Source organism: Primulina tabacum, chromosome 17, assembly GCF_025594145.1.
Source record: "Primulina tabacum isolate GXHZ01 chromosome 17, ASM2559414v2, whole genome shotgun sequence".
Classification (NCBI taxonomy): Eukaryota; Viridiplantae; Streptophyta; class Magnoliopsida; order Lamiales; family Gesneriaceae; genus Primulina; species Primulina tabacum.
The window spans coordinates 14438828-14452488 of NC_134566.1; the positions used below are offsets into that span (position 1 = coordinate 14438828).

The 13661-nt window shown below is 37.4% G+C and overlaps 1 protein-coding gene across 1 annotated transcript; it reads left to right on the forward strand.

The window, feature by feature from the left end:
* Positions 1–1894: 1894 nt before the first annotated feature.
* On the forward strand, positions 1895–4557 carry LOC142532048 (subtilisin-like protease SBT1.4). The gene has a single exon (XM_075638361.1). It carries the CDS (start codon positions 1940–1942, stop codon positions 4277–4279), a length of 2340 nt encoding a protein of 779 aa, XP_075494476.1. The 5' UTR covers positions 1895–1939; the 3' UTR covers positions 4280–4557.
* Positions 4558–13661: the final 9104 nt, after the last annotated feature.

The window sequence follows — 13661 nt, forward strand, 5'->3', positions numbered from 1 at the left end:
TCAAAAAATTGAATGCACAGTTGGCTAGGGAATTTGATATGAAAGACTTGGGACCAACAAACAAGATTCTAGGAATGCAAGTTCACCGAGACAGAAGTAACAGAAAGATTTGACTTTCTCAGAACAATTATTTGAAGAAATTTTTGCAGTTCTTCAAAATACAAGATTGTTAGCCAAATTCGACACCTCTTCCTGTTAACTTCAAGTTATCATCTTAGATGTGTTCTAGAAGTGAAGCAAAGATGATGAAGATGTCTCGAGTACCATATACATCAGCAGTGGGAAGTTTGATGTTCACCATGATACGTACAAGGCCGTACATTGCACAAGCAGTGGGAATAGTTAGCCGGTATATGGCGAATCCTAGACGAGAGTATTGGAGCACCACTAAGAGGATCCTTGGATACATTAAGGGTACCTCAAATGCTGTATAATATTATGAATGATCTGATTTTACACTCAGAGGCTATATCGATTCAGATTATGCAGGTGATCCTGATAAGAGTAAATCTACAACTAGTTTTGTGTTTACACTTGTAGAGGGAGCAGTAAGTCGGATTTCAAAACTGCAAACACTTATGGCGTTATATACAACAGAAGCAGAATATATGACAGCTACTCAAGCTTACAAGGAGGCAACATTAATTAAAAAGTTATTGAAGGAGATCGAGCACAGACGAGAAGGTTCATTTGTTTTGTGACAGTCAGAGCGCTTTGCACATCGCAATAAATCCAACATTTCATTCCAGAACTAAACACATTGGAGTTCAATTTTACTCTGTTCGAAAAATAGTAGAAAAAAGAATTGTGAATATGCAGAAGATCTATATAAAAGATAACAAAGTTGATGTTCTGACCAAGCCAATGAACCACTCTTTTTTTTTTTATCATATTCTACGTTAATATAACATTTGAGTTTTAATTGATTAAGAAAGGTTATGCAACTATTAGAAGAAAAAAAAATGATTTTTCACTTTTGACTTAAAAAATCTTTATTGTGTGTTTCTTAAACCCAAATTTTGATTTAGCTTCTGTTAAGATTGAGACTTGGATCTAAGTCACTCCCAAAAGCTAGCTCAACGAGGGAGGATTTTTCAAGTTTATATATGCAACTCACAGGGGATTTATACAACCGATGTTGGACAACTAACACACCCTCTCATGCTCAGGAATGAACATCTGGGGCGTGAAGTTTACAAGTGGCTCAACTATGGACAGAACGGGTGAACCAACTATGGGTAGTCCAACACATAAAGGTGGAACTTTGGCTCTGATACCATGTTAAAATTAAGACTTGGATCTAACTCTATCTCAAAAGCTAGCTCAATAGATGAGGATTGTCCAACTCCATATATGCATGCAACTCCCAGATATTTTATCCAATGATGTTGGACGACTAACATTTTCTCCTTAATTTGATTGAAATATATAAGATTGTGAGATGCTAGTTTTTCTTCTAAAAAGTTGATTTTAGTAAAAAAGATAGATGTTAGAATCAATCATTTATCAATCACTGCTCAATTATTTATAAATCATTCTTTCATATTCTATAAATATAATTACATTTACAATGATCTCTACTATCTCATCAAAATTATGTGAGTATGTGTATTCCCGGATTTGTTGTCACCCGAGTTAGAACTCCGTACTCCAACGACTTGTAGCAATCATCGTATTATTTTATTTAGTTTAAAAAATGAATCTATTTAAAATTCAATTAAAGTAAAATTGAATATGATTTACGGTTTCCTTTCTCAGCACGATGTTGTAATAAATAAATAAAAAATATCTTCCAATAAAAATACGAGGACAAATAGAAATTCGGAACGTGGTCCAATGAAGACCCACCAATCAGTAAACGGTCCAAATTTCTTGGCCCTTTATTTTGCCACCACCAGCGCGAGATTCTTCTTCAACCCCACACTCCACTCCGATTTCCATGGCCAAACGGAAGCTCTGTCCGATGCCTTTTTTCTCTCTCTTCTGTCTTTTCTTTCTCTGTCTCCTCCCCGCCGCCATCTCATCCGATGGCCAGGAAACCTTCATCGTCCACGTGTCCAGATCCGACAAGCCCGCTTCCTTCTCCACCCACCGCCACTGGTACACCTCCATCGTCCGATCCCTCCCTCCGCATCACCGCCCTTCCAAAATACTGTACAGCTACACCCGAGCTGCACGCGGTTTCTCGGCCCGCCTGACCGTGGCTCAGGCGTCAGCACTCCGCCGAGTTCCCGGTGTTCTCTCGGTGGTCCCCGACGCCGTCCGTCACCTCCACACTACCCATACTCCGCGCTTCCTTGGTTTAGAGGATTCGTTTGGCCTGTGGCCTAACTCCGATTACGCGGATGATGTCATCGTGGGAGTTCTTGACACCGGAATCTGGCCGGAGAGGGCGAGCTTCTCCGATAAAGGGCTGTCTCCAGTACCTTCATCCTGGAAGGGTTCCTGTGTGGATGCCCCTGATTTTCCTTCCACGTTGTGTAACAAGAAAATCATTGGTGCTCGAGCTTTTTATTCAGGCTACCAAGCTGCGCGAGGTCAAATTATGAAGGAATCGAATGCATCGTACTCTCCAAGAGATACGGAAGGCCACGGGACCCATACAGCGTCAACCGCAGCTGGATCGAAGGTGGCCAACGCTAGTCTATTTGGATTTGCTCTAGGCGAAGCTAGAGGAATGGCTGTGAAAGCGAGAATTGCAGTGTATAAGATTTGCTGGTCTGAAGGGTGCTACGATTCGGATATCTTGGCAGCGATGGAACGAGCTATTGCAGATGGCGTGCATATAATTTCACTTTCAGTTGGTTCTAGTGGCTACGCCCCGCCCTATGCTTTCGATTCCATTTCGATCGGAGCTTTTGCTGCCGCTGAGCGGGGTATTGTTGTGTCTTGCTCTGCAGGGAACTCTGGCCCAGGCTCGTACACGGCGGTGAATATTGCTCCATGGATTTTGACTGTCGGAGCATCGACCTTAGATCGGGAGTTCCCTGCTGATGTGACTCTCGGAGATGGAAGGATATACGGCGGCGTATCCCTGTACTCGGGCAAGTCTCTAAGCGAGGAAAAGCTTCCACTAGTATACGCTGCGGATTGTGGGAGCAAGTATTGCTACAGCGGCAGTCTTGACTCCTCAAAAGTCTCCGGAAAGATCGTGATCTGCGATCGCGGCGGGAATGCAAGAGTTGAGAAAGGAAACGCGGTCCATGTTTCCGGCGGAGCCGGCATGATCCTCGCAAATCTTGAAGATTCTGGCGAGGAACTTCTCGCAGATTCACATTTCATCCCGGCCACCATGGTAGGCCAAAAGGCCGGTGATAAAATCCGTGATTATGCACGCACAGATCCTAATCCCACCGCCACAATAACGTTCCGTGGCACAGTCATCAGCAAAGATCCCACTTCTCCGCGTGTCGCATCATTCTCTAGCCGCGGGCCGAACTATCGAACCAGGGAGATTCTTAAACCGGATGTGATTGCTCCGGGAGTCAATATCCTAGCCGGTTGGACAGGATACATCGGACCAACTGATTTAGAAACCGATACAAGAAAGGTTGAATTCAATATTATCTCTGGTACCTCAATGTCCTGTCCTCATGTAAGCGGCTTAGCTGCACTGTTGAGAAAATCTTATCCAAAATGGTCACCTGCGGCTATCAAGTCAGCTTTGATGACCACGGCTTACAATTTGGACAACTCTGGCTCTAAAATTACGGACCTTGCCACCGGCTCTGAGTCGAACCCATTGGTTCATGGGGCTGGCCATGTGGATCCCAACCGGGCATTGGATCCTGGGCTGATCTACGACTTAGAAACCAGCGACTATATAGCATTCTTGTGCACCATCGGGTACAGTCCAAGGACCATTTCTGTGTTTACTGCGAATTCTTCTGTCGATTGTAATGCAGTGGGGTTAAAAACTCCAGGGAATTTGAATTATCCTTCGTTCTCTGTCGTTTTCTCCGGCAGCAAAAATGAGGTAAACTACACCAGAGTTGTGAAAAATGTAGGAAAGGACAAGGATGCAACGTACGAAGTGAATGTGAATGCTCCTCCAGGTGTCAAGATTAGTGTTTCACCTAGCAAATTGGTGTTTAGTGAGGATAACGAGACTTTGTTGTATGAAATAACATTTGAGAGCATCAACAGTACCGTCCAACTCGAGAACTTGAGCAGCACAAAGGGTTCATACGGATCGATAGAGTGGACAGATGGTGGCAGCCACCGTGTGAGGAGCCCAGTTGTAGTCTTATGGCTTGAAAATTCCGTGGAGGCAATGTGAAAAAAACTAGTCTGAGATAGGTTCTTTGGTCTCTGTCTCTGAATTCATCGCCGATGCAATTGTTGATCATGTTGTTTATGTAATAAAGGGATGGGGATAGAAAATGGTGTAGACTTGGTTTCATGTGTACAATTTGAGATCACATCCATGGGAGGTCTCCGAGATTTATTACTTATTCGAAGCAGAAATTAGAATGCACTTGTGGGTATGATGTTAAATGTTTTATTGCAATGTTGTAAGGTAAAAGCTCTCATTTATCATGTTAATTTTGTGATTTATCTGCACTGCTACGAATGAAAGCTTAGTTGAATTGTAAATTTTCTTGATAATAATATGAAACGAGTGTCGGGGTAGTTGTCCAGCGAGTCAACTTATGATTTGAGTTTAATTGACTATGTGTAAAAATAATATATGTTTTAATAATATTTTACGGTTTTATCCTATTGTGGTATTTATTTTATCTGTATATTCATACAAGCTGTATGAATAAAGCTATTAAATATACAATATGTATCATGAGATATATCTCGCAAACTAAGATTATGAAACTATTAAAAAGTGTATTGTATATTTTAAACAGGTTTATAGTCAATTCAGCTATCTAAAATAAGGTTAAAAGTCACTCGAACTTGAGACTAGTATCTGTGATATAAACGTCATGTTTAATTGATAATGACATGAAAATATCTATTCATACAGATGAATTATTATTTGATGATGCCCTGAACAATCTTCTCTTGCACTTTTCAAATGATTATCATTTATCGAGTAGAAAAGTGTAAACCATTAGTCCTTTGATATGAGACAACATGGAGGTTATACGTACTAGCACTACACTTTAACTCGTTTACCGACTCCATTGAGGCTCATCAGGTGGAGAGGTTAGGTGTAGTTTCGAAATACGTAGGAATCAATGCATTGTAGTCGAGGATTCACCATTTTCCTATGGATGAAAAAATCATATATGATCTGATGAGTTAATAGTGCAAGGAATATCTGGTCAGAGTAAGATATGTACTTTAGGGAATGTGATTCTCTAGTTGCATGTCCGATGTCATCATTATTACTCAAAAATTTATCACAATGTTATCAAATTCATTTGCAACTCTCGATATACCAATGGTTGCAGATTCGATCGAAATATATGAGTTGAAGGGAACACACGAAATATATGAGTTGAAGGGAACGTAATGTACGCTAACCGTAATTTAAGATTCTTGCAGACACTATTAGTGATACATAAAGATCATGGGTTGATGCTACTAGATGCTCTTAACATGATCTGATTGGAGCAATCAGAATTGAGTTTTGACCTTCTTGATCAAGGGGTCGATGAAAAGAATGAAGCTAATTAGGGTAAGCCCGGATAAGAATAAATGTTATTCTAAATCATAATGAAGTTGTGAACTCACATCTAGCTGTATCCTTGAATCATTGAAGATCACATAAGTATCAGATTTTGTGTTCTCGTCGAGATAGTCAAAACAAATACAAATAGTTGAATTTGGTGATTGTAGTTTGATGGAGATCAAATGGAGAATTGTCTATTTTTGTGAAAGAATTCACAAAACTAGCAGCTGCCAAAAATAGATCAGTAGAAATTTTGATCTTAGAAATTTTCAGTTTTCATTATATGAACAAGATTTGTACTCTCTATACACCGGCTTTGTCTGATCATCGATCGAGATTATAATGAGTTCACAATTATTTATTTAGTAAATTTATAATCTACTAACTAAATAATAATATTAGTAATGATGACTAGTATAAGTACATGGTTCTCATGAGGGGTCTAAAATTGATGTAGGCGGCTGAATTGAGTAGTAGTGACTAGTATCAGGAGTTTTTACTTGAGCTTTAAAGCTAGAAACTTGGTTGTAACTTCGTAATTGATAATCTTGTGATTGAGTAACTCCTTGTCAATTAAATTGCATCTCTATTTATAGTTTCCGAACGGTCACAAACTTCAAACGATCTGTTCCAAATAATGTAGAAGTTGTTGTGTCATTTGTCTAGGTCATCATTCCTGACATCCGTACAAAGGTTGATTCTGGATGTGTCAACAAGGTACGAAAAAACTTATCCAAAAATCAGTTTAGCCCTCTGGTATAACCTGATGTTCTTGAAAGTGAATAATAAAAACTGATAAATTGAAACGAGATACTTAAATTTATGTTCAAGACTGTTCTGCTCTAATAGTGGAGTTTATGTAAAGCAGTTTAGCTGATGAATATAGTCAATTCTGTTTGGTTTGGATTTCAGTTTAGCTCAAATCATTTTTACCTTCATTATTTGTAAACACCAAAACATAAATGTTTTGTCCCAACAATTTTTTCATTTTTGGTGTTAGACAAAATTAAGCAATACATCCAATTTAGGCTTAGGCAAAAATAAATTCTTATAAGCAATTCTAATAAACTAATTTTCTGAAAATGATAAACTGAAATAAATTGTTCCAACAATTTCTGATAATCCGTTAAACAATATCAACTATCTATTATTTTTTGTCTTCACTCTTCTTGTCAGATTTCTTTCCAGTATATTCAGTTTTATACTTTTTAGACTTTTCTTCCCCCTTTTTGTCAACACCAAGAACAACCACATATCTTTTCATAATGTGCACAACTGAATCCATCTGGGCTGACATAGTGTCTAACTTGGCTGAAAGTTGAGTATGAACTGAATCAATCTTGGAATTCAAATTTTCATGAACTAGATCCATCTTCTGAGTGAGAGCATCATGAGAACTTGATAGTTGTAACGTTGAAGTGCACTTCTTTCACATGGGTCTAGTTGGATGAACATGGAGTTGACATCTTTGGATAGATTCTTGAAATCCTGGGCCACTTTATCTTTGAAGTCTTAATATCAGTATCAGTCAGTTTCTGACATGTCTTGACTTGTGACAAAAGAGCGTTTATACCTGTCAGATTTGAGATGATGTTGTTCATCCGTAGATCATCTCCTATATTCAATTATGGTGATTCAGCAATATTATGTGCTTTGGGATCGAGAGCAACATCAACTAGCTCAACTGCTTTAACAACTTCAATTTCAGTTTCCTGAATTACCATTTGGTTCGCTGCTGCAACATTCTCTTAAACTATTGGAGAGTTCGGAGCCAATTGGTTTCTAACAGATGCAGACATGAAAAATATTTCAAGAACTTCAACTGAAGGAATTTTAACTTCTACTGACTTCACCACTTCAGTTACATGTGTAATATGTTCCTCAGTTTCTATTTTTTATGCAACGGTCGTCTCAATCTTTTCATCATGGACCTTCCATATGGCCTGAGTTACTATTTTCAAGATTTCATCAACGTTAACCAGATATATCTCCTCAATAGTTTCAGTTGACTTCTGACCTTCTAGTGCTTGAGTGAGCGAAGGTTCAGTTTGGTCAAAAATTTGCTCAACTGAACTGGTTAAGGGTCCAACTTTACTTGAGTTTTGTTCAATTTGATTAATATCTTCCTTCAACACTTGATCTGAAGAGTCCTTCTCGTGTTGTTCCTCTTCAGGCTTTTCCTCTTGTGCAGATTTTTCTTTGATGAAGTCATTGGGTGGATTTCTTGCTCTTGTAATCCACTGGAACCTATAATTATTGATCCATTTCCCAGAACTTCGCCTTGCTTTGAAGAAAACTAAAATATGTATCCAACTAAGTGAAACGGTCATCATGAGCAGTTGGGCAAGTAGGACCATAGTTTTTCTTCAGTTCTTCACATATCAGTGTTAGTTTTTTAATTCTCATAATATCAAACAAGTATTCCCTTATCTCTATAGCGTGAGCCACTATTACTGCTTTAACAGCTTTTAAGACGATCTTTTCAAGAGCAATGAATTTATTCAATGTCTCTATATTTTTCAGTTTTCTTGCAAAAATTATTGTTCAAAACTGATATCATTCATCGTATAATTCAATTTTGGTATATGCGTATTCATGAACTATGTCCATCAAGAGGTTGATTTGAGTTTGAACAGCAGACATAGGTTTGAACTTCTCAGCTTCATCGTCTTCTCTTTGTCTTTCCCCTCTATCTCATTTGAAGTATATTTTGAGACCAGTCCAGATCTAGTATACTCAATGGGATCTATGATAACTACATATTTTGGTCATGCTACTGGTAGAACGGTGGGTAGAGCAACTATTTTAATGGTAGCATCTAATCCAACCAGAGTCAAATTCTATGCAAGCTTAGCAGAAACTTCTTTGTCAGTTGCTTTATCTGTACTTTCCTTGACATCAATTTTGGTCAGTTTAGTTTTCTTCGCCTCAGACTTTTTCTCTTTCGTCTTCTCTTTTGTCTTTTCAATAGGCATTTGCGCGTTTGCGCGGAAACTGATTTCGTCTTTTTTGTTCTGAGCTTCTTGACAAGTGATAAGTGCAAGATTTGCACGATTTTTATACAAGCATCCATTTGAATTACGTCAGTTTCGGACAGAATTATGCCTAGTATTTGTTGTTTTTGTGTCGTGCAGGAGATGAGCAACTACTGGAGGATTTATGGCGATTATGGACTTTTTGGATTGCGAAATATTGATGAACTAGAGCCACAACGCCAAGAATCAAGCACCCCAACGCCAAGGCTTCAAAGACCAGAACAAGCGCCTAAGCATACAAGCTAGCATTGCGGCACCTGCAATGTCGAAGGACAAGAGCCGAGGTGTTCCACCACCAGTGTCGTGGCATTTATTGTCGAACCAACGGGCGCCTAGGCGCTAATCAACAAATGGGATTTAACTCATGGGCTGAACGATGCATGAAAAGAAAATATAGGGTTTTTAGAAAGGGGTGGCCGTTTTTGCTGAGAAAAAAAGGGAGAGACGGGAGCACACGCTTGGAGACGATCTGGAGCGCAATGATTGATTGCAACGATGAAGAACGACGAATCTTGGGACAGCGACGCCACTTTTGATTTGCTATTTAATCTTTCGCCTTTTTATTTCTTGTGTTAAGATGTTTAAACTTTCAAACATGCGTTGTTTCTGTTTTGATTTCATCATGAACTAACTTTTTCATTCTAGAGGATGACGTAGCTTAGTTGACACGATAATTTTGACTCATTTGTTTATATGATTGAATTTACTTTTGGTTTAATTGTGTTTTCTAGTTCTTATCGCTTTCAATTTACTGGTGGCCATAAATTGTTTGTTATCTGATTAATTCTCAACTCAGAAGAGGGACTAGAATTGTGGATCATTAGAGACACATCGTTAAATGTTTATATTTTTCGGAAGGCGTATAACTTTAGTCAGGCCTAGGTAAGATCATTGTTTGTGTATATCATTTGAACTCAGATTCTTATTAGGAATATTTGAATCAAAGTCTGAATGATACACTTTATTCATCACTTGGGAAAGGGGGAATAAAATAATTATGTGGTCTTAGTTATTAAATGACTGGAATTCATAAATATAAATGCAACCGGGAATAGTTATCGTGGTAACTAAGTGAAAACTCCTCTAGATATTTTTTCTCATTGATATTTTCTAAATTCGGTGATTCGATTACTATTTATTTGCAATTAATTCGTGTTAAATAGACCAAATCTTTTATTGATTCTTCTAAATAAAGTCGTGACTATTTTAATTACAAGTACTGATATACTTTTATATATACACTCCTCATGAGAACGATACTTTACTCTCATATATTAAAACTTGACAACCATGCGCTTGAGAGCGGAAAATACGCAACAACAAGTAAAAGAGGTAGCTTTTCAGCATCACTTTCATACATGATTTTCTCTTCCCTTTTGACTTGGAAACTAGACTGAATTTCTTGTTACAACCTTGGACTTCCTGGCTGGAACCATCTATTCTCCTATTTCCTTCTTTAATTTCAATAGATCGGCGGGTGAGATGGTTGTGGCTTGACCCTTTGGCTTCAATGCCGAAATGTTCAATGCATTAAGCATCCTGATCTTGTGGAGAGTCGTTGCTTCATTAAATTGAATGCTAGAATATTCAAACAACTTGCAAAAACTGAACAGCAAAAACGAAGGATTGCTTGGTGTGTTGCACCATACTCTTCAGAGTGATAAACATAATGAAGGACCAGTTAATCTTTATCCTTTGACTATGGCTGCACCACCTGAAATTTTTCAAAACTGTTAGTGCAGCAAAAGATCCTACTTCAGCTATTAAGCCCATGGCCACCACATCTACCAGCAACTGATATTCCAGTTTGAGTCCTTTCTTGGCGTCCAAGAGTATTAGAGACTTTCCAGACATAGAGAACTTCAGTTTCATTTCCTCCAAGTCATCAGTATAAATATCGAAGAAACTTGTCCTTCTTTTGGAAGGTAACTGAAACAGGGCTGCAACGAAATCCTCGTCTGTCAGCAGTGTGTGCCCTTTTGTTCATGATAATCTTCCCTTCTTCATTGACTGAGCCTTCTCGTAAACACTCGGCAACTCTGTCACAAATATATCTAGGGAAGAAGCTGAAAGAAATCCTCCGAGTACATATGACTCTATCTGACGGAAGATTCCCGAGAATAATTCTTTTTCCATGGCATAAATCAAATAAAAATCTACCACAATAGCGTTCAAGATATAAGCTGGTGAAGATGATGTCATTTCGAGAATAGATCTAGTAATTTTAGAAAGAAAAGTGTGATTTCGATGAAAATCGGAGAACAAAACACAAACTGTTGGAACATTTCATGTTCGCAATCATGATTTTGATATTAACAAAACTTGTTATTTTGTTTCTAATTAATTTTCCTAAGTGCGCAGAAATCCGAAACTGATCATGCTTCGAATTGATCAGTTACCGAGCCAAAAATGAAGCTATCGAGATGTAAACTGAAAGTGTCAATTGATTGCCCAAATTGAACCAGTCCAATTGAAATATCAAAGACCAGTTCAGTTGATAGGTAATTCAGCAGAAGACCTTCATAAGCCCGGCCAGCTGATAAAGAGTTCAACTGATAAAGAGTTCAATTGACCAGTTCAACTGAATCAATGAAATCAGTTCAGCTGACGAGCCAACTGATTTCACCACACCAGTTCAAGTCCAGTTCAAGTGACCAATTCAGAGCATCAGTTAGGAGCCGACGAGTTTGCAGAACAAGACAAGCTTATCTAAGTGGAATCCAGTTGTGCGCATTAAAGAAAGCAATTGTCCAATCAAAGGACAATAATGAACGTTGCAACAGAGCTTAAAGTCGAGACGTTCCAGAATAGCTATCAGAAAATACAAGACACAAATTTTGAGGAACGGATTCAAACTGCAACGAACACATTTGATGAGTCTTGATGTAAAGTCACATTGCCTTTATAAATACAAAACCAAGACCATCAACAAAGAAGTGTGTGAAAAACAGAGAGAGGAAGATAGAGCACGCTCAAATCATATCAGCTTATAAGAAGCAACCAGACCAAATTTGAGGAAACACTTCAACGTGTTATCAGATTAGATTAGAAGCACAATTCCCTCAGTGCGTGAGAACACTTTCGTGTTGTATTCATAGATCAGTTCTCACAAATGTACACAATATCACTCACATATACATAGAAAATCGAGCGTATTGAAAAGCTGAGTGAGTCTTGCACAAAGACATTAAACTTGTGTGTGTATTTTTTGACATATAGATGTTAAACAAGTGTTTGCTGGAAAGGTGCTGCCTTCAGTCTATACTGGGAGTTCAGTTAGGCAGTAGCGTAAGTCCTAATCTGAGTGGGTTTGTACAAGGTTTTGTATAAATCAAAGTCTTCTAGTGGATCCTACCCGAGGTGGTATAAGGGGTGACGTAGAAGCAGTTGAAATATCTGAATATCCATAAAAATATCTTGTGTATTTAACTGTTTAACTATTGTTTTAAACTGATTTGATTAGTTCGAGTTGATATCAGTTCAGTTTTCACCATAACTGAACTGATATAAGCAAGGAATCGATCCTCCTTATTTCAGTTAATCAGTTGACACAAGCTAAAAGCTTTAAACTGATCAGCTTTCTTAACGAATGATTATTTCGAGTATTTTCCGCTTGGTTTAAAACCAAACTTGATTTAATTCATCGGTGTTTACTTTCTTAGAACACGAGCTATTGCAGCTCATTGAGAATATTGTGTTTGAAGCACTCTCGTAGGTGCCTAGAACCGATCTCATCACAAACAGTTGCAGAAACTGTTTTGAAGTAAGAAAAAAAGAGCTAAACCGAGGTACTTATGTATTTATGAAATGTTGATAAACTGATTTTGAGAAAACTGAATATTCAAATGTCACTTAAATTTGATTCGAATAAGTTCTGCTCGACTAGTCCAATTTATGTAAATCAGTTTAGCTTATGGACATAGTCATATCTGTTTGATTCGGAATTCAATTTAGCTCAAATAAATTTTTGATATCCTGTACACCTACCGTGCACACCTTTGTGAGCACCGATGAGGTGTCACTCGCCCATTGGATGTGATGAAATATAGAAAAATTGCGCATCCAATGAGCGAGTTATTAATGAATTAATTGAAGTTAAGTAAACATGCTTTCTAATTATGGCGGTTAATAATAATTTACAAGTTACATGATTTGTTGATAATTTTTTATAATATGATTTTAATGTGATATTTGATATTATATAGAAAAAGATGATCAAGAGTCATGTCCAATTTGCTAGGTATATGTTATGATATTTTAAATGTTGTGTTTTTAATTATTTGATGATTATTTAAAATTATGCTCGGTTTATGGATCATTCACACCCTTAAATTTTTATTCTAATGTGCAATTGAAATTTAATGTAAATATTAAATTTAGTGAGAGATCAAGATCTGAAGATGGTAGCCCCAGATCCTCGAGATTTTTGAAGATTGATGATAGGCTCGTAATAGTTTATAATTTTTGTTGTAATCATTTTCATTGTTGCTAGTTCCGACGTGCTTAATTGATATACTTTTGTGTTATTTTATTGTAGAATGAATTTTTCTTCACTTGGGATAAACATGGACTAAAAAATGTGATTTTATATTACAATTAAAGTTGTCAATATGAACTTTGTGGAGGACTTGAAGCAAAAAAAGTTTAGAAGTGGATTTTCCACAAGGCGTGACTATTCTTCAGCTGCATGCACAATTGAATCTAAAGTTCAAAAATTATAAAGATAACACCAGATTTTAGAGGACACGGATCCTCTGATGTGCAGGACAACAGCACAAAGGCTTGTTTCAATTTGGCTTGCACAATACAACTCAAATTGTATTACTAGTTTAATTTTTTAAGTAAAGTCACTCAGTTATTTATCATTGAATTATTTTTGATTTTTTTAATTTTAATAGTAATACAATTTGTGTTGTATTTTGCAAGCAAATTGAAACCAAGACCAATCGAAACCAAAAAAACAAAAAAAATAGAACATCACAAAAGTGTTGTTCTCC

Bases quoted from the DNA above. Each gene is read 5' to 3' on its own strand.
- LOC142532048 (XM_075638361.1), top strand. From the start codon at position 1,940: ATGGCCAAACGGAAGCTCTGTCCGATGCCTTTTTTCTCTCTCTTCTGT.